Raw genomic sequence first — 21,206 nt, 5'->3', positions numbered from 1 at the left:
GCAAGAACATATCACTCTTGCAACATCAGTGTGAAAGATCACTGGAGCATGTTATAAGACAGTCAGGAGTTAACACATTTCCTGAACTGATACTAAATGGTTACAGCAACACTAGACCGCTCCAAAGCCCAGCTTCAGCTAGTTTCATACCTGTCACTTTGCGTTAATGTTAGACTGTGCTCTCACAAGTGTTACATGAAATACATTAAAAACTCTTTTTGCCCCATGTTCTGCACCAAAGTGACATGGTAGTTCGGCTTACTTACGTAAATACATTCCAACAGCACTTTTCTCTCCAGCATCCAACTACAGAAATACCACATCCAGAAATGCTCATAACTCAGTAGAAATTTCAAACTCCTTTACCAGCAATAAAATCTGTGACTAAGCTAAAAAATAGAATCAATAAACAACTTTCTCTTCTGAAAGCTGCCACAAGGTATTTAATGTCTACAGACGATCAAGGTTAAAAATGCACCAAATCTTTACTTAAAGATGAAGCTTCAATCAAATAGAAATCTGAATTAAAATGGTCAGATAATTCCTGCTTATTTTTCCCCATGGGGTGAGATTCACCAGATGATGAAAAAGCACTTTCATCTTTCATCCATCTGTCAGAGAACTCCCCAGAGCCCAGTCTGCCCCAGGGGACTGGATGCCACAACTGCTGGTACACCCTGACTTTCAGGTGATGGGGTGTTTTGCAGGATGAAGCACTGTCTTGCACTCAAACCCTTCAGTTGAAATTCCTTCCAGTTTGTACAATCAAAACAAATACAGTATCAAGGAATGACACCCACATTCACCTGTAACTATAGGAAGACTCAAACCACCAGGCAAAGGAGCCATTTCCCATCACCGCACACAAGTATAATGCTACATTTCTGCTATTCAAAGATGCACTAAAGATGTCCCAAATGAAGCGAGCATACTTTGCTCCATTTGCATTATTTTGTTGCTTGAACTTTCTTCTTTCTTGTCTGCTTCATCTCCTCAAATTCACTTTAGTTTGATGTGAATCATATTTTGACCATATAGCTTAAAAGATGAGTGGAATTGCTTGCACAGCCATTGTCAGGAGAAGGTGCATTATGGTGAAAAGATGGGAAATCCAACAGTTCAATACTATCCAGGATCACGATGGTGCATCAATGCAGTATAGAAGAGCAGCGAGCATAGGTCCAAATGATCTGCAAATCCTTCTCGTCAATTCTTGGATTTGCCATCCATACGCTAACCAATCTAACTGCTCAATGTATGGAAGATGATATATATGTATGAAGATTATATCTGGACAAAGGACTGGAGCAGTGATTAAGCCTTCTGCTTTTGATTAATAGCAGAACTAGATATATTTACCATCTGGGTTGGAGAGAGATTTGGCTCTGCTCAAGAAAGGTAAGAATGATGAAGAAACACAGAAGATGAATAATATTTGAGTCAGCAGAAAATGCACAATGACTTCACAAAAGCCTGTCTCAACATATAAGATGTGTCTCATGAACAAATGGCTACAGTTACTGCAGTGTATGCAAAACATTTCCTAGCACAACCTGTAGGGCAGAGAAAAAGAAAGTGAAGAAATGTGCCATCAGTTCAAACCATGAGGAAGAAAGGAAGGATACCTATGGTGGGGGTTGCTCTTGCTTTCTCTTTCAAACTTGCTTTACGTGAACAGTCACTTGCCATCCTCTTTTGTGGTCATGACAAATGGGAAGTTACCTTAAGCGTTAACTTAAAACCTAATTGCTTTTACAGCAAATGAGGCATGAAACCTATTATCAAAAAACATGACGTCCAAAGTACAAGCTGGCATTTCATTTTCCCAGCAGAGAGATTCTGAATGCCAGAATTGACTGCAAGGCCCGGCGGGAGGCTGGAAACACAAAATTAGTGATTATTCCTGGGGCACGGCAATAGCATGCTTGTGAGGCCAAGTTTGGGAAAGGGCAGAATAAAGTACCTGTATGAGCACCTGACATACTGCTTTGGTTTTTTGAAGGTGGCTGCAAATTCTCCACATATTTGGCCTTTGACCTTGTCAGAGTGGTCAGTAAGACCAACCCTATTGAATGCTGGTTGAAAGAGGGCTAGTCAATTCAGAAAAACACCTAAATATCGCTTGTGAAAAGCCACAAACAACTAGGTGTCTAAGTCACACCCTTGTGCAATGTGAGAGTGATAATGGCTGAATAAGTCCGAGACTGAGTATGAAGTGTCCCACGAGCACAGGTTGCAATTTAACCCCTCTTCCTCACCATCACACATCGTAGCTCTAATGTATCTTATGTACATGCTGCATCTTATACTTCCCCCACCTTTTGGCATGTTCATGACACAGCTGCCATATAGACATGTTGAGGACCAGTGAGAGCACTGTTCAGCAAACTTCATGATGTCCAAGGATTTCCCGGCTTTAGGGGAAACACTCTACTGTCCTACTAGCACTATAGACCCATTGATGGAAGTTCAGCCCCCTTTACTTATTCTCAGGTGCAGTTACTTTGCTACTCTGCCTCTGCTGCAAACTTAGTTTTGCAGTTACCCCCCTCACGCTTGTAAATGACTCCATTTACAGTTCACACGTTAGGGAAAAGATAGACTGTAGACTGGGGACAGGAAGAAATTCTTGCCTGTGCACCAAACTGTACTTAGTTAGGTCTGCTAAAGGTTTATTCCACCTTTCTTTGACTCATTGGAGACAGTACACTGAATACAATGGACCCGATCTGGTCTGAGAGATCCCCTAATCACACAGGATGCCTCCATTAGACCAGTCACTTCCCTGACAGCTATTACCTTGCTCCAATTTGCTAACCACTGAGTCTGACAGAGCTATATAAAGTGCACAGCAAATAGTTTATTCCAGGGAAGCAGGCAGGGTCCAGCCTGCTCCTTCATCCCCTTCACAGCAATGGTGAAAGAATAAGGCTGCAAAATACCCAGAGACAGCCTGAAGAGAAAAATTAAAAGACACATACAGTTATAAACCTTGACAGGTGAAAATGTTTGCTGTCGGAGGGAGATGCTGAGATGCCAAGTCAGTGCCACGCACACCAGACACCAGGGTAAAGACAGACAAATGCAGGACATGAACTGCAGGGATTTCACAACAGAAGAGACCTCTGGCTCCACAGCTTTTGATCTATGTACCTTGCAATGAGACATTTCATCTGGGAGTCAGCTATATTCAGTGCTGGATTAACTTCTTGTTCACTGGCTTGACCTGTCACCAGAGGACTACAGAGATGGGCACTCAGAAACATGTATTTAGGAAACACATTAGATCAAGATAGATATATTTAACATAAGTGCTGTGTAATCCATCACACTGCTTGCAGCTTAATTTCAGTTTGCTTTCCACAAAACAAAACCCTAACAACTACGTAAAGCTTGCATTTTCATCAAGGTTGAACAATACTAATTCTTTTCTTTTTATATTGGTGAATACTGCTCTGATAAGAATCACCCATATCTGTATCTTTTTCTAGACATGCCAGCACAGTCTTTGGGACACACTTTCCTTTGCCAGAAAACATTAGCTACAGTCAGAGCCATTGCTTCCCACTTAAATAAGTATCATGCATATCTTTTCCTGTGACCAGGACAGTGCAGATTTCTGGAATAAGGATAGCCTGCAAGATGTTTAAAGCTGCTGCTGTTCACAATGTAAAGCATATAAGAAAAGTATTGCACAAGGTAACTGCACAGAATTTTTCTGTGTTGCACCTGAAGGATTCCCAAGCCTGGCGCTGCTTTAGCAAAGGTACACAAAAATTTGTGTATTTTCACTGACATCTACTTACACTTTCAGAAGCAGAGAATACAGAAGGTATTCAAGGATTCTGTGCATTTTTGTGGTAACCACAGAGGACAACAGAACTAGTTTTAAACTACAAACATTTAATTCTCCTGCACCTGGGTTGGGGCAACACCTGGTACCAATAAAGGCTGAAGGCTGAAGGGATTGAGAGCAGCCCTGCCAAGAAGGACTTGGGGGTACTGGTAGATGAAAAGCTGGACATGAGCCTGCAATGTGCACTCACAGCCCAGGATGCCAACCATATCCTGGACTGCATCCAAAGCAGTGTGACCAGCAGGTCGAGGGAGGAGATTCTCCCTCTCTACTCTGCTCTGGTGAGACCCCACCTGCAGTCCTGCATCCAGCTCTGGAGCCCTCAGCACAGGTAAGACATGGACCTGTTGGAGAGAGTCCAGAGGAAGGCTGCAGAAATGATCAGAGATGGAACACCTGTCCTGTGAGGACAGGCTGAGACAGTTGGGGTTGTTCACCTTGGAGAAAAGAAGGTTCTGGGGAGACCTTATTGCAGCCTGCCAGTACTTAAAGGGGGCTTAGAAGAAAGGTGGGGACAGAGTTTTTAGCAGGGCCTCCAGCAATAGGACAAGGGGTAATGGTTTTAAACTAAAAGAGGGCAGATTAAGACTAGATATAAGGAAGAAATTTTTCCCAGTGAGGGTGGTGAAACACTGGCACGAGTTGCCCAGAGAAGTGATAGATGCCCCACCCCTGGAAACATTCAAGGTCAGGTTGGACGGGGCTCTGAGTAATCTGTTCTAGTTGAAGGTGTCCCTGTTCATCACAGGGGGGTTGAACTAAATGACCTTAAAAGGTCCCTTTCAACCCAAAGATTCTAAGATTCTATAAGTTCCATTGATGCAATGATACACCACCAGCAGGGTGCTAGGTGACCTCCTTGTGCTACCTAAAAGAGCTAGATTAGACTTAATCTTTACAAAGTAAGATTAGACTGATTGGTACCCCTCCCAGTTTCCTCCGGAGAAATGTTTTGATGTAGATTTTTTTTTTTCCCCAAAGCCTGGGAGTTGAGAGAGAGGTAGAGAAATAGCTGTCCTCCTGCACATATCAGTGTGCTCTCTGTATTCTGCATTCTTCCATTGGTTCCAGTAGGGCTCCTATTACCACTAAAATCAAATCATGCAATTCTCTTGGCTAGATTCACAGAAACTCAGGAGCAAAGTATTATTTTTTTGAGTCAGAATCAATATACTGCGCAATCATTTTCCATGAATTATTTATTTTTTAAAAAGAATATGCTAGCAAACCCTTTGGTCCCTGCATCTTCCTTTCCCCAACCTTCTGCAATAAGCTCCTGAAATATGACATATCTAGGTGTGATTAAACAATTAATCTGTTTACCTGGTCTGCAAATGGTAACAAATTGCACCTAAGCTAAAAAAATTCCACAAACCTGCAGTTATAACCAGTGGATTGAAAATGTCAATTATCAATTTGCCTTTTAGCAGTGACGTTACATCCCTGGATGCCACGAAGGTAGTCTCTAGTGCTGAGCAAACTTTGAAGGCACAGGAGGCTTTGCTTTCAGCTACCATGGACACATATGGAACAATATGAGGTTTTACAAAGTAGGGATCTTTGGTTTTTTTCTTACCACCTTTAAAAAACATTTGTAATTAGAGAGCTTCTTACCGTTATTTGAGTACTGATCAACTACCACACAATATGGGGAAAATTGTATTAATCCCCATTAATATAAAATCAACTAAAGAAAAGAGTAACAGAAGACTATAAAGCTCAAGGAAAATGCTTACTGAGCTAGTGTGACCAGATGGCTTTTTTTCAGTGTCTGAGGTTAGTCAGGGTTCAATGTTTTTCTTCTCATAAGAGAAGTTATTTTCATGCAAAGGCTATTCTAGCTCTAGTTCAAAAGTGAGAGTTTGATTTATATCTCAAATCCATCCACCTAGTCAGACTTCAGTAGTTCTCTCTAGTGATATACCAATGATTTGTCGGATGGCTGTCCACAGCAAGGATGGTGTTTAGCATACACGTTAATTGCTTCATTTATATGTTCACATGTACAAGTGAGCACAGCTAATCCAAAGGAATGTCTTTACATTGTAGCCCTCTTTTTTCATTGTCCCTCATAAACATTTAAAACTGTGAACAAGCTTGTAAGAATGGCTTTCAGCACGAGGAACAGGTGGTGGTAATATTGGTTAAGTATTCCTGCAGGGGGAAGACTGGAAGCTGCTATAAATTATGGCGGCATTTCTGCAACTGAAAAACTTGCTTTTCATTGATGAAGCCATGAGAGCTCTTTAATGACAAACCCATTGGGGAGCTTCAAATCATATCACATTACTAAGTTTTCTTTCTCTATTTCTCTTGGAAAAACATTATTATAAGCATATGTGCTTGCACATAGCACTAATAAGTGACAGTGGTCTAGAAAGAATATACATATTTCTGCTTCATCACGAATTCAAGCTGAAGGATCCCATACTCCAACACTTATCCAGGCCACATTTTCCATATATTTATAATGGGGCCACCTCATTTAAATACATCCCACGGAATGTAGGAATCGAAGAAATTAATTTTACAATTTGGGAAAAAATCTCTTAAATAATCAGTAGGATCATGACTTCATTCTATGCACAAAGTCACAAACCTTTGCTCTAAATGTCTGCAGGACTCAATTCAGTGAGGAAAAAAGGAATATCTGAGTGAATCCTTGCAGAATCAGGGCTGTGGTTTCTAAATGATGCTATCAAAATCTTTCTCTTATCTGCAGTGTTTGTTCCCTGCCCTGCAGCTCTCAGAGAATATCTTCCTTGTGAGAGATCCTCTCCATGAAGGATCTGAGGTGGACAGAACACCACCTGACACTCCAGTGAGTAGAAAAATGTTTCCTGCCGATTCCTTTTTCTGGGGCAGTACCTGACCTATGCTCCAGGAATCAGTTTTAAGATAAAAATGGAAATTCAATAGAAGATAGAAATCAGGTTCTTTCACCCTTTTTAACCACATGGACAGCTGCAGGGCCACTTTTTTAGTGGTTTGTTTGGGAGTCAATTGTATCTTCACATCCAATTAGTCTCAATACACTCCAGTTCCCAAGATGCAAATCTCAGCCATAAAGAGAGTCCATTTCTGCAGATTGAAACCCCAAACACATCCCCACCAACTTGATTACCACAGGAGAATGATCTGAACACTACCACTGACCTTTGTGCCCGGTCTGTTATCTCCTCCTCCAGATCTAGCAGGAGTGCTGCCTGAGCCATCACCTTCTTGCTGCAGGGCAGGGATTTGAGGTGCAGAATGAGCAAACCAAGGCAAAATTTGCTTCCCATCTCCTCCAGCTCTTGAGTTCCCAGCTGCAGGCCCTGATGGAGAGAGGCAGAAAATCTCAGTGCTGGCTATGCATTTCAGAAGTGCGTGGAAACACTCAGGTTTGTTTTGCAGAAGGACAACTCTTGATGTTCTTCCTTCCATTCTGAATAAGGGGCTTGTTTACATTTGCTACATATGGAAATTTCCCTTACAGAATTATTTGTAAATTAACTGACAACACTTGGTTGTCACAGAGCTATTCTGAAATAGCCTCTATTTGACAAACAGGGAAACAGAGACAAACGGTTTAACTGCCTCGACTATGTTTGCAGAAGTCATTGTAAGAATTAGGCTGAGACCCCAGGAGGACCTGACTGTAAATCCACTTTTGCAAATCATTAGGACTCATTTTTTCTTTCTCTCTGCAGACGAGTCATGTCCTTAAGCGATGGGAAAAAAATAGGTTCTATGATTGTAAACACTGGGCAGTGGCAAAGATGGAAAAGGAAACTGGCAGGGGAGAAGGAAAGGAAGAGATCTTTAACAAGTTATGAATTGTTTTTTAAGAAAATCAATTGCAAAGTAATTGCAAAATAACAAACACCTCTAAGGATTTTCTCAGTTTATTAAAAGCTGATGTGTCTCTAGCAGAGACAAACAGAGACCAAGAAGCACAAGCAGGGTTTGGATTATCAACATCATCTTTCAAGGGAGGACTCCCCCAAGCTGTGGATCCTCGCTTGGAAGAACCCTGATTATGAATAGTCTGTGTTTATTTTTTCACTAATTAAAAAAATTAAAATAAAGATCTAGCAAAGAAGGAACCCACCAAGGGTCTGCATAGGAGTAAGTCAATGTAATCGATGGTAGTTTCATGTAAGCGGTGAGAGGGCTGGAGACCAACAAAGCTTAGATATACTAAAAAGAAACTGCAAACCCTTTGCAAATCTTTGGCATTTAGTGACTGCATCACATGTACTCCTTAATGCTATCACATCAGAGGTTGAATCAATTGCCAAACAATTGCTGCTTCTGCCAGTATCAGCCCTATGCACTTTTGCAGCACAAAACATCTCTGCAGCCAATTTTCCGACAAATGCTCCGGCTCCATTTCTGAGACTGTTTCCTTAGCAACTCTCAGGAGTGCACGCTCACAGTCCTGGCACTAGCCTTATGCATGGCATGAACTCCATGTCAGCATGGCCTGTACTGGACTCTCTGCTAGATATTTGTTAGCAGGACATCTTATGGGTAACAAAGCCTGTACACGTTCTGCTAACCCACGATAGGGGGCTGAGCTCCAATCTCTTATCAGTTCTTTTTTTCTATATAAAGTTGTTGCATTTGTAAAGTGCTTTGGGATTCTTGGATCTGAGCAGCTCTGTAGAACTGAAAGAGATTATTTCTGAGCCAAAAACATGCAGGTGGATGGAAGAAAGAAGAGATTTCTCACATAAACTTCTGCAGCTCTCTTGCAAAGTTTTTTTTGGTGCTTTTTTTGTTAGAGGACACAAACTAGTTGGATGGGGTGAAAATGACCATTTAATCTCTAGCAGATCCAGCATATGCAAATATCATCTAGCATTACAAATGCCCTATCTGATAAAAAATACCTTTTCCTGTAATAAAGATGTAGTAATTCTTCTTCTTTTCCGAGATCCTGAGAGCAAAGCATGAATCTGTAATTATGATGATGAATATGAACAACACAAAATAACACACAGCTTAAATGTACACTGAGTTGCTGGACAACTAGATAAGCACAGGACCTGCCCAGAAGAGCACACAAACAATCTGAGAAAACATAGCCTCAGTTAGGCTGAGTCATAGCTAAGCAGGGTCTAGGGTCTCTGAAGAACTGACTTCTGCTCTTAGAAAAATCTCTCAAGCATTTTTGTCACAATGGGAAAATCTCTGACACCATTTCTTCTCCTCATCCTATTCACTTCCACTGCTAGCTTTGCCAAGCAACATCCAGGTACAATGAACTATAGCAATAATTAATAACAGTAAGAAAACAGAGAGAGAGGGGCTTATAGGAACCAAGGGTCATTAATGTAAAACAATGACAGTGCTTAGCAGCTCTGCATAGATTCCTAAATGCTTTACTACTTTACTTTAAAAGACTGAAGATATTTTAGTGTGGCAGAGTTACAATCAGCAGGCAGAAGCAGTGGCATTTTGGAGCAAAAATAGGTCACTTCCACAGCAAAAAGAGTTATTTTCTCAGGGCCAAAAAATACAAAGAACATCTCATGGCTTTCCCTAGGGTGCATCTCAGGGTCCTGCTTCCAAGATCAAGGCAACATGCTAAATACCTATCAATCCAGGAGATGTGAATAGTGACTGTGCTAAAACTCAGCCTGTGGCTTTATGATTCCCTAGGGCTTTATTCAAGCTATGAAGAGGCCTTAAGAAACCATGAGCAGAGAAATAATAATAATAAAACTACAGTATACCTCAGAAGCCTCAGACAGTAATTGCTCATGCACTGAAATTAGCTGCTGTATGATGGACCCATATTGCTTTGATACCAGACAGCTCAAGAGTAACAGCTGGAAACCTCAGCTAGAGAATTACCTGTTAACACACTTTATTCACTTCAAACATGGATAGACTTTTATTTTTTTAACTCAGACAATTCTCCCCCTCTCCTTCCTCTCTCCTCAGCTCTCAGCAGAGGGTGGAGCTGGAGGTGCGTAGCATGACTACCATTACACTGAAGCTGTTGACAGAACTAACATATCAAACTAATGTTATTGATGGCATCTGCCAGCAATACCAGGAGCTTATGTAGTGGTTAATAATGGGTCCCACTTGCGTAGCTGAAAGGGAAGCCTGGTCTCCAGGCATTTCCCTTGTAACTGTGCAGCGTTCACAGTTGTAAAAATTTTGAGATTGTGCTTACAACTCAGAGTTGTGAAAATATTCTACAAGAAATGAAGAAAGAAGAAAAGAACTGTAGAAATGTTGCAACTTGGTTTGGTTAAGAAGCTGGTAGGAAGCAGACCTGCATGGCAGCAAAGGCGTCGTGCTTTTACATGTAGTGACAATATACAGCCCATTTGCCACAGCTGTACAGCAGGAAGCTGCTGTGCTCGACAACACCTCCCCTGCAGTGTCCTGCCAGTTTGGATTCTCAGTGACCCCATCTTTCTCTCATACAATGCTTTACAGCTCTGTCCTCCTTTGGACATGTCTATGTGAGCACAAAGTATGGTGCAAAGTTCTCCAAGCCAGCAGAATCTAAGCAAATTCTGAAGCAGGAAACAGTATCTCTGCACCAGAATGCTGCAGACAAGATCATCAGTCTTGATGAGTCCAGCCTCAGAAACATGCTAACAAAACTATCCTACTTGGATGATCAGCTCGCATTTCTGCACAGTTACCGCTCTCTGTTACATGAAAGTACTGGTCTGGACCAGCATCAGTTTGATGCATTGTGCTCCGCTGCGCAATACAAATTTGTCCCATGGGCCCTGTCATGCAGTTTTTTGCAGGAATCATGTTAAGGGATAACAGGTTAATTGTTTCATGGCTATTATAGAGAATAATGGAACTAAAGAACTTCCCCTAATCTCTCTTCACATTTTCATACTATAACAACATGGGAGAAGGTGACACCTAATAACAGTCCAAGTTCTAGATATATTTATTTTTCATGGGAAGAAACCAATTCCAGGAGGTAGGTGACATCGTCAATGAGATGAATGGAACAGCCTATTAAATCTTGGTCTAGTTAAACCAATTCATTTCCTGCCTTTTCTGCCAAAACTGTCATTAAAATAATTGCTGGAACAGTAGGATGCTCACCTGCATCTCTTAATTGACACTATCACTATAATAGGAAACTGGGGAGCAAGAAAAAAGCTATTTGTTGACTTATCATTTCACCAAGATGCTGTCAATACAAATTTTCCTAAACAAAATTGATCAAATCATACCAGAAAAACAGTTCATTTCATACTCAGCACTGATGCATCAAATAAATATCCACAACTAAATGTTTCAAATAACTCTCAACTTGCCCTCAAAACATTTCACAGGCTAAATGACAATGCAGTGGAAAAACTTTGTTATTCATTACTCATATGCTTTAAATACTCCTGCAGCCAAAGGCAACAATAGTTTCATAACACAGATATTGTTGAAGAAGATGGAAGGACTCCACGAGTTAAATTAGAAATTCCTCCATAAGGGTAACTAGAGCTACAGTAAAATTAGAGTTGGAAGATACTAATAAACAAAAGTAGACAGAAGATTTCAGAGGGCTTAATTGTTTCCTGAAAGAGATCTTTGGCAAGTAGCATAGCCTCTCCTCCTTTTGGTCACTGTTCAATCCTTGGGCCACAACTTTTCCCTGCAAACTCACTTCCAGTCGATACATATACATACACACTTAGAGAATATTCTCTGCATCTCAATAGCTTTACACATGCACAGTGGTTATGCCCTAAGGCTGGGTATAAATAAATTGACAGTCTGGTTTCTCACTAATTCCATCAGTGAGCTCTCCCTCAGAATACTAATGGAAACCATTTGGAGGCTTTAGAGGGTAAACCAGGGAGCTGAATGAAACATGTGGTGCCTGGTGTATGCAGCTTTAATTTTAGCTTGGGCCAGTCCTGAAAGATACCATCCTTTCAATGCCTGTGAATGAAAGCGTGCAGACACATGCAGAGGAACTGGCTATTTAGACAACTAGGACAGTAGGGAATAAGGCAGGTTTTCTCATGCCCCAGAGATCCCTAAGTAGCAGGTACGGCATGCAAAACAGATGAAGTAGAGAGGATGGGGATGGGAATTTGGGCCAAAAGATTTCAAGAGGATTAAATAAGCAGAAAAAGCTGAAGATGCAAGAAAAAATAGGCTAGCAGGAATTTCTAGAAAGAAAGATGAGAGGGGCTGGAGTTAGAGACAGAAGATAAAAGGATGGGAGAGATAAAAGTATGAGAAAGGAGGAGGGGTTTTTGGGGTCAACAGATGCTGATACAGAGGAATGATAACAAGAACAAAGCTAATGGAAGCCTCCACCCCCTTTCTCACCCTTGGAGAGGTGTGCCTCGCTGAACATCTGCCCTCATTACATCTGGTACTTCAGCCACACAGCGAGGAAACAAGGCCTAGCTTGCTTTGAATCCCTCACAAAACTTTTGCTAAACTCAGCTGGTGTTTTGGCTGAGAAAACTTCTTGGGTACAGAAACAAAATGGTTATTGTTTTAAGCATTCAAATGGACTTTTCCCCTAGTTAAAGATACGTATGTTACAGACAACACTCTTCAAGGAATGGAGTGAATAGGAAGATGAAATACTTTCTTCTTCCAATCTGCTGGTGAACAAGTCCTGAACAACTTGTTCATAGGAGGTTTGGGGATTTAGCAAACAAAAACTTGTGGCCAAGTTCTCCAGCAAAACAATTATTTTGATTATGAATTCTCCAGGTCCACTGTGGGGAAGGGCTTCCTCCTTCCTTCTACTATGCTGAGTAGCTATTTGTCTGACATTCCCATCCCCGCACCTTTCCCCCACAGTATTTCCTCAGCTGTCTCCCTATCCTTTCCCTCCACCCTTCACTCCCTCCCCAACTTCTCCTTCTCTGCTCCTCCCTCAGCATCCTTTCTCTCAGCTGCCATGAATGACCCCATCCTCAGTATAGGGCTATCTCATCATGTGTGTTGGAAGAGCCAAAAGAAATTACGTGTGTTGCACTTTCCAACCTCAGATAGCTACTTTGCTTTGCCACTCTATCCCACACACTGCTACCTCATGTTTTATGTCAACAAATTGCAAACTATCCAGGCTGGGGACAGGGGTTGCTTTAACTTCCCATCTCCCCAAAGACTGCACACATACAGAGAGGTACTGGCTGGATAGGGAATGCTTCCATGTCCGTTGGATGCTGTTATACCCATTCATGCATTGCTGTATGAGACTGAAGGTGGTACAGGGTACCAGAAATCCCAGCTTTGCCAGGCTGCTTCTTGAACATCACAGGGACAGACTATACTTTTTTCTTTAATGTGGGCCATAATTGTGAAGCATGGTCATGTCATGAACAAAAGATGAACAAAAAAAGAGAAAGAGAAATGAGGATATCTTCCCCCTATGCAGACAAACCATATAGGAAGATGCTATTCTTTGCAGAGTTCTTGCTTTCCGATAAAGTTGAATAGTACATTAGTTTTCTGTCTCATTCGTTACTGCATGATATGCTAGGGACCTATTTTTAGGTTCTGGATGGACCTGTACTAGCATCAACAGATTATCCTTCTCTTTGCAGACACTGAGTAATCTTTCGCCTCACCCCACAGTGTCTTTTCAAACAGAACTGAAGAGGCTGAGTGAATGATATGCCAGGCCAGAACTGAACGCTTCGGAGCAGTCTGCACTGTTTCACAGTGACGGGGTCAGGAGTGTCTCAAGGTCCAATCTAAGGACTGTGGACAGTTAGGGATAAGAGAAGCCTGCCTGCACCATCCGATAAAGAAGAGCGCTCTTGGAAGTGACAGTCCAGAGGACAAACTGTTGATAGTAGAGCTAACAAAAGCCATAGGTAATGCTATTTTTTTTTCCTCAAAAAAACCCAAACCAAACAAAAAACCCAACACGCTAGTTCCTAAAAGAAAACAAATGCTGCTCCAGGATACTGAAGCTTTCTACTTGGCAGACAGTGAACAGAACTAGGGAACAGTTCAAAGTCATATAGGGATTCTGGGGCAGTGTGAGGAAAGAAAGCTATTACCTTACATTGGTGATGATAGAGTGCTTTATTCAAGAAAGCGCCTTTCTTCCCCATGCTCCCAGTATTTGCAACAGGTTAACTGGTATCACCCCATCTGACAGTGCCTTGAAAATTGATCAGTAGTCTGTCCATTACTTTCTCTCACATACTTGCTTTTTCCTGCTATCTGAACACTGTGGAACCTGGAACAAGTCACAGACAGGTAATAACCTAAGGTATCTGGAGATTATGTGTGAGGTGGGGCTCTAAGTATGTCTCAATCTGTGTCAAATGAATTAGCTCTTAAAAGCAGTCTGGGAAAGCAAGAAGCTGAAATTTTGCAAGTCCTAAATTGTCAGCCTCATCCCTGGATAACTTTTCCTCCCTCTTTACTTCCACTTAAAATTTTGCCTGTATCTTCAGTGTACAGAAAAGCGAGCAGAATCTTGGCCCACCCAAGCCTTATTTTCAGCTATAAATTTAACTGATTTGGCCATATTTCACCACAGGAGTAAAATAATTTTCTAATCCTGGCTAGTGATCACCACATGCCTTGGAACAAAAGGATTTATGATACTTACAATTTTATTCTGGCTAATGTAAATGCAGATGCTATTCATAAAGTGTCTAACCTGCTTTAAAAATTCTTAATAAGGTATTTGTCTTCATAATGCCATCCACTATGGGTATCCCCAAGGTTAATTATGTGCTACATAAAGAATCAATTGTTACATCTTAATTTCATTAAATGGCCACATATCCTTGTATTGTGTTACACAACACCTTGTTATTTTTCTGTGTGACTTTAAAGTATTTAAATTAACCATACTGATAACTTCCAAAATAGTTTGCATCTTAAAATCTTAAAAAAAAAAAAAAAAAATTAAATTAAATTGTATCTTAAAATCTTTATTCCCCATCCAAAATGAGACCCCGGGATCATGGCACCTCTCACTTTTGCACTGACATAGCGACTGAGGCACTAAAGTAGATTTAGTGAGAAGTCAACACAGCATGACCCTGTTGCTCCAGCCTGATAAAGCTCTGCTCCTACACTAGCACATTATGGAGATTAGCAGACCAGTGAAACTGTGTCTTGGCCTGGCAGCCATGTTATGTAGAGAGGAATCCAACAGCAAGCCTTCTTCCTACTACAGCAGTGTTACTTCTGCATGGTTTCTAACTCAATAGCTCTAGTATCTCTAATGCTTTCCCCATATTGAAGCTGCCTTCCAGGCCACTAAACACTTTCATCTGTTCCCTCTAGCCCCCCTTTATAACTGCTTTGTCCCTTACAAAAGAAATGGCCCATAACAAACACAGTACTCCACAGGAGGTATTACCATTCACAACTACAGGGATATTATAACATCTTCCAAGTCTACCTCTTTCTTCACACATGCAGGCATCTTATTCACTTTTTTCTTTATTGTTGCTGCTGCACATGGCACAGACATCTTTATCAAGCTGTCTTCATAATAGCTACTTATGTTTTCCTGAATGGTTAGAGCTAATTCAGAGCCCAACCATGTGTCTGAATGCTTTAAACTATTCCTTCAAACATGCTTTACCCTGCCACTGCCTATGTTTCATCTTCCATTCTAGTACTCACAATCTTTCAGTCCTCCTGCTTACCGGATAATTTGTATCAGCTGCAAACAGTAAATCTTATTATCTTACTGTTCTCCTTGCCTTCCAGTCATTAAAATTATAAATATTGACCATAACCAATTCACAGAGTGGTAGCTGGAGTCACCTTGCTATCAATTTCTTTCCATCCCAAGGATGCCATATGTATCCTACCTACTTTTCCCAGCCTTTTTAACTAGGTTTTGACTACTCAGTCATTTTGTGTCTCGCTCCGTAACTCCCAAAATTTCTTGATGCCTTTTTTTGCAGGAGGCTCTCCTTTTATCAGCACTGACTCATCTGGGATGCCCAGAAATCCAATCTGCATGAAAATTAGTCTTGGTTCACCCTTGAAAGCCATGGACAAAACTTTGTATACCATTTCTCTTTCATCCTCCAACCCCTGTAACTTCTTTCAAAAATAAAAAACATTATATTATCATGGCACTGTTAATGCTCTCAGTCATTGGGTTTCCTTATGCCTGTGTTACTCCAGTGTCTGTGGTTCTGTTATTGGTCGTTCTCTCATCCCATGGAGTAAGTTTTTAAACATAAAGACTCATAATTAACACCTTGTCAAACTTGTTTTAGATAGTCAGCTATGGAGTCTGCTGGTTATTTTTAATGATTTCTTTTTAGTAGTCCAAATCCTTTGTTCCTTAGTTTCCTTACAACTCCTACAGGAATAAAACCTGGGCTTCACCTGATTCTGTTACATCCTTAGCCAAATATATAAACTTAGCCAAATATAACACAGCAGACAAACTGCAAGCATTACCTTCTTGTATAAACCAGCCAGCGTGGTCCCACAGCATCCATCTCTGTTTCTGTCCTGGCTGCCTACCAGCTCTGCCAATGTACCTGTGGCTCCAGGGCAGCACTAATAGCTCCAGAACACATCCAAATCTCAGCCTACACAATCTCTTATTATTCCAGTCCTGAGGGTCCCGTGTTTTTTTCCAGAGCCTTTTGATCATGCCTTGAAGCATAATGCTTTCCTCCAGATCTAAGTCTGCTCTCCACAAATTCACTCATTTCCTTCTTCCAATGGCTTCAGAGCAGAACTTCCACCTGGTGGTGGTTTTCCTGCCCGGATCACATCACTTGCCACATGCCAGCTTCCATGGTGGAATAATTATGTGCACATGTTCGGAAGAGATTATCCTGAGACCCTCTGTGTGTTGGTCTCCTTAAAAACTTACTTTAAGTAGGTCCTCACATAGAGATCCGCAGGTGAGAGGTAAGGACACAGAACCATCTACAGCTCTGCACCTTCCTCTCCCATTTCAATTTTCATTTAACCTTTTGTGCACTGTATGTCCATCCCCTTATGCTGATATAACTCAAGAGTTACCTGAGACTTTTTTCCTAAATTATAAATGACTCCCTCCAGGCTAATTTCTTTTTTTCATATCACAAATTCTCTTTGGTCGTCTTCAGCAAACACTATCAAAGCTGGCCTTCCCACAACCTCAGGTTCAGTGACAGGAAGAAACTATGATTCTACAATTTATTGTATTAGCACTTCTAAAACAACAAAGGAGTCATTGATTTTCCAAGCCAAAAGCACTTGGGAAAGCACAAAAAGCATCTAGGCCCAGCTCAGATCAGAGAGGAAAGAAACACTGCATGGGAGAGGGCTTCCCCCAGCCTGGCAACTGCTCCCTTTGAAGCTGAAGGATAGGACTACAAGCAAGGAGTTTGTTGGCTGTTTTCTTACAGGTGTCAGCATAATCGTTCTGACACAGGACCCTTCTTGCTGCTTGTCACATTTAACAGGAAAATGGGCAGTAACAGTGGAAATCTGACCGTTTCTTTTTTCTCTTTCTTTTGAATATTCTGTACTAGCCACCTAGAGAACTGCTGATAACACTGAGGGTAATTCAGGCAAGTTCAAAAGTACTGCAGGTCCCTCTTTGATGTCTGGTCTTATTTAATACAGGTTCACATAATGAAGGTGTAATACAATAACACCATATAAAGAGTTAAAGACTACATGACAAAGTTGGGTCAAAGGGAGATTTTACCAAATGGCCCCAAGGGCAGTAATTTCATTAAGAGGCTGGGTTAGGAGGAACACCCTGCGTTAAGTCCCAGGAATGTTACTCCACAGTCAGAAATCCAACATCAGGGAAGTTCTTTCAAGTGAAACGGCCACCATCAACTGCTAACCAGGCTTTACAGGTCTGCAAAGTCCAAAGGCTCATTTTATCACCAGCCCATATGTCCAGTGGTACAAAGTAAACTGAGAGCCACCAAGATGGCTGACGGATATTTTTACTCTAATTTTGGCTGGGAAAATTATTATTAAAAGGAAAGCAAAAATGGAGATAAAAACTGAACCTTCTACTTCATTACAGGAGAGATGAAGCCATGGTGCTTGTTCACGAGGAACTGACAAGTGGCACGCACATGACCTTAGGCATTTGGACTTATTTACTAAGAAAGAGTATCAGTTAGACACAAATATTTGCAAACCACCTATAAGCCTTTTCCCCTATATAATCCCACCAGCACAGGCTCAGTTTAACATCTCCACTTACTACGCTTTTGGAGAGAAAAAGAAAAAGAAATCAGGTCTTTGAAGACTGTAAGGAACAGACTGAAGAAAGGGAGACAAGATCAGAGAGACAAAACTGGGGTGAGGGGGAGGCAGCTATCTCTAGCAAGTGGGATAACTGATGAGAGTCACACAAAAGCGGCTTACGTTTCCCCTTGTTCTGCTGTGGATACTTCTACATTGGCTTTTCCAGAGATGGAGACCAGCAGGAAGCAAATGTATAGCAGCTGACTGCCTCACTTCCTAGAGTACGATGTGTGAAGCATACAGGCCTTGTAGAAATAAACTACAAGTCTCCAAGTCTTTGAAAACCTACTGACCATTCACAGCAAAGCAGGCAAACTTCTATTAGCAGCAAAGATGCTGACTCCAAATTACAGACTTTCAGGGTTTCTCATCCTGCAGCAGTACTACCTGAGAAAATTTGCATAAGAACAAGGTGCCTTTTTCTTAGGAGTCCTTTTCAACCTGCTTTTATGATTTCCACTGAAAATTATAATCCTCTGTTTGTGACATTGCAATCATTTCTACTACAATCAAGCGTTCCATCCAAAAGAAGGATTACTGCTTCAGTTTGGGGAAATATACGGACTTCCAGAAGAACAGAGCAGCCAGTTTCCAAGCAAACGACCTTGGTAATAGAGAACAAATGAAGGCAAAGGTATAAAAACAACACTACATATGATCAGACCTGACACTTCCAAAAGGCACCTGATGCCCTTTAAGTTCATAAAAACTGATGCTTCCTATAGATACCTGTACAATGGAGTTGGAAAAAATGGAAAGAGACATTTCACTTTGCAGTGCCGCTCCAACATTCACTCAGATTTTTCCTTTGGCAAGCTAGCAGTGTTTTAACAAACATCAGAGGTGCATTTGTAGAAAACCCACTGCAGTGCACAACTCCATCCTTTTAGCAGTGTCCTGCAAGGAGGAGCATCACGGCACATGGTGCTGAATGTCAAACACAGGCTTAAACCTGTGCCTCTGGCAGCTACTCTGAAATCCAAAGAACAAACAGTTAAAAAAAAAAAAGCCTTTGTTTGCCTTTTTTGGCAATAACTTAATTTAGTATGACTCTCCACAGAACAATTTGCATGGGGTTACCCATAATGCACTGCATTATGGTAATATACTTCAACCTCTGATGCATATTAGACTGACAGTGTTAAAAATTTGTCAAAGAAAAAATAAATGGTACAGGAAAAGGATGATGTAAGACAGGACAGTAAACATTCTGCACTTGTGTAATCTGCCAAAATTCAGTCTAAAATTGGCCTGGGAAAGAGAATGAGAGTATTGTGCACTCAGAACAGCTTTAGGGAATGTTCCCAACTCAAGCAGAAAACAATACCTGACTGAGACATGGATGTAATCACGAAGGAATAGAAAGTACAACAAACCAGAACTGAGCTGAATAGGAGACAAGGAGAGATTTTCTTCATTTCTTTGATTTCCCACCAGGTAGCAACCTGGAGGGAATATTCCCTCCTGCTCATCCAAGGATGGTTTGGTTCACTGCGCTTCACCACACACATTCTCTCACTCTGCCTTGTGCTCCTCTCCAAGCCCTGCTACATCTGCTTCTGATGCTGGTAGCAATCCCTAATAGATCCTGGACAGTCTCTGTGTTCAAAAGCAGCCATCCCGAAATGCTGAGCCCCAGGGCTATATCAGTCACGGAATCCAGACTAAAGATAAGACTCCTTCCTGCAATCCCGGATGGCTACTCAGCCAGCTTCATCAAGGAAACAAAGACTCCCTAGCATTTTCTAACATTGGCTTTGCACTTCCCAGAGAAAAAAAGCCACAGGAATAGCATCAAATGTAACTCTCCCCTTCAGTCAATTCCACACACTGTTTTCCTAGTAATTCAAGTAATCAGATATCACTCCTCAAATCCCTAATTGAGGGGTAAGTCTGTTTTGGTATCCAGTGAAGATTCATTTAACTGGCCAGGGAACTTTTCTGCAAAGTATGCCAAGGAGGGAACAAGGCATAGGGTTGGTCAAGGGGATACGGTGGGAAGTAGTATTTTCCATCTAGGTCCTTTCATTAGTTTTCTCACAGCTAAGTCACACAAGAAAAGAACAAAACAAGGGACGGGGCCAAATTATATTTGCTGAAGAGGAGTTTTAGAAATTAGTGTATTAATTAATCAAGACAACATGTCAGCAAGGGCCTGACCTTTATTTCTGCCCTAGTAACAGCTTTCTCCCTGGTGACCTTTCAGCTTGCATGCTAAAGCCATTTAGATACATCCCTCAATTAATGGCAAGATACCCTCTGGGAGATAGGAGAGCAGTACTGCAAGCTGGGATGCTGAATCAGAGGAGTGCCCCAGTCAAAGGCACCTCATCAAGAGGCACTGGCAGAGTTAGGGAGAGCGCCCACAATTCACTTTACCTCTCACACTTCACCTCTCACTGCTAGGAATAAAATTGAAGCTATCAATCTGGAGTTCTGCCATACATTTTTTTTTTAAAAATCAGAGACTAACAAGAAATAAAGATTAAGTTTAAAAAAAAACCCACCCAAAGCCAAAGAAAATAGTCTGTTTTAAAAAGAATTTGTCTTTTTTTGTAATACAACAGCAGCAATACATGAAACTCACTCAGACAAAATGACAGATAGTTGCTGAGAGCAGGACAGCAGCCAGATCTTCAGTTACTCCCTGCTTCTCCCCTTTCTCCTGAGACCAAGTCCTTCCCTCACGCAGCTTAGCTGCCCATCCCCATACTCTGGGGAGCCTGGATTCCCCTTACTCAATGTCTGTCATACTTCCAGCTTCTTGAGTACCAGCCTGAGAACAGACTGGTCCAGCAAGCCTGTAAGCACCACTGTCAGTCTAACAAAGACTCTCAAAGCTCTGTAGGTGCAGCTGGACAGCAGAATAAAAGGTGGATAGGGAGCTCTGGCTTGTCCCTGCACAGCAGGAACGGACAGGGGTGGAATCTGGACAGGCTCAGGATGATGACATACCATCACAGATTTTCAGGCAATAGGAAGACTAAAAAGCCACGAGTTCAGGCGTGGTGATGCTCAAGGATGGCAGCAGATGGAAGCAACATCAGAAGATCTCTTCTTTTATTGGAATAGCTGTTATTACAGCAATGGGTAACACAAATCTGGTTTTGTCTCCCAAGAAGAAGCAACAAGTATATCTGCTCAGTCT

General features: G+C 41.5%; 1 protein-coding gene across 1 annotated transcript in view; it reads right to left on the bottom strand.

Moving 5' to 3' along the window:
* Nucleotides 1–21,206, bottom strand: part of AGBL1 (AGBL carboxypeptidase 1) — a gene marked incomplete at both ends in the record, with an annotated part of 299,879 nt that overhangs the window by 82,662 nt on the left and 196,011 nt on the right. The window contains one exon of the mRNA XM_082005308.1: nucleotides 7,013–7,173. Coding sequence (XP_081861434.1) covers nucleotides 7,013–7,173 — 161 coding nt within the window. The remainder of the gene's footprint in view (nucleotides 1–7,012; nucleotides 7,174–21,206) is intronic.

Source organism: Phaethon aethereus (genome assembly GCF_964289735.1).
Source record: "Phaethon aethereus genome assembly, chromosome: 12".
In the NCBI taxonomy this organism is placed as follows: Eukaryota; Metazoa; Chordata; class Aves; order Phaethontiformes; family Phaethontidae; genus Phaethon; species Phaethon aethereus.
This window is presented reverse-complemented; position numbering and strand designations above follow the sequence as displayed.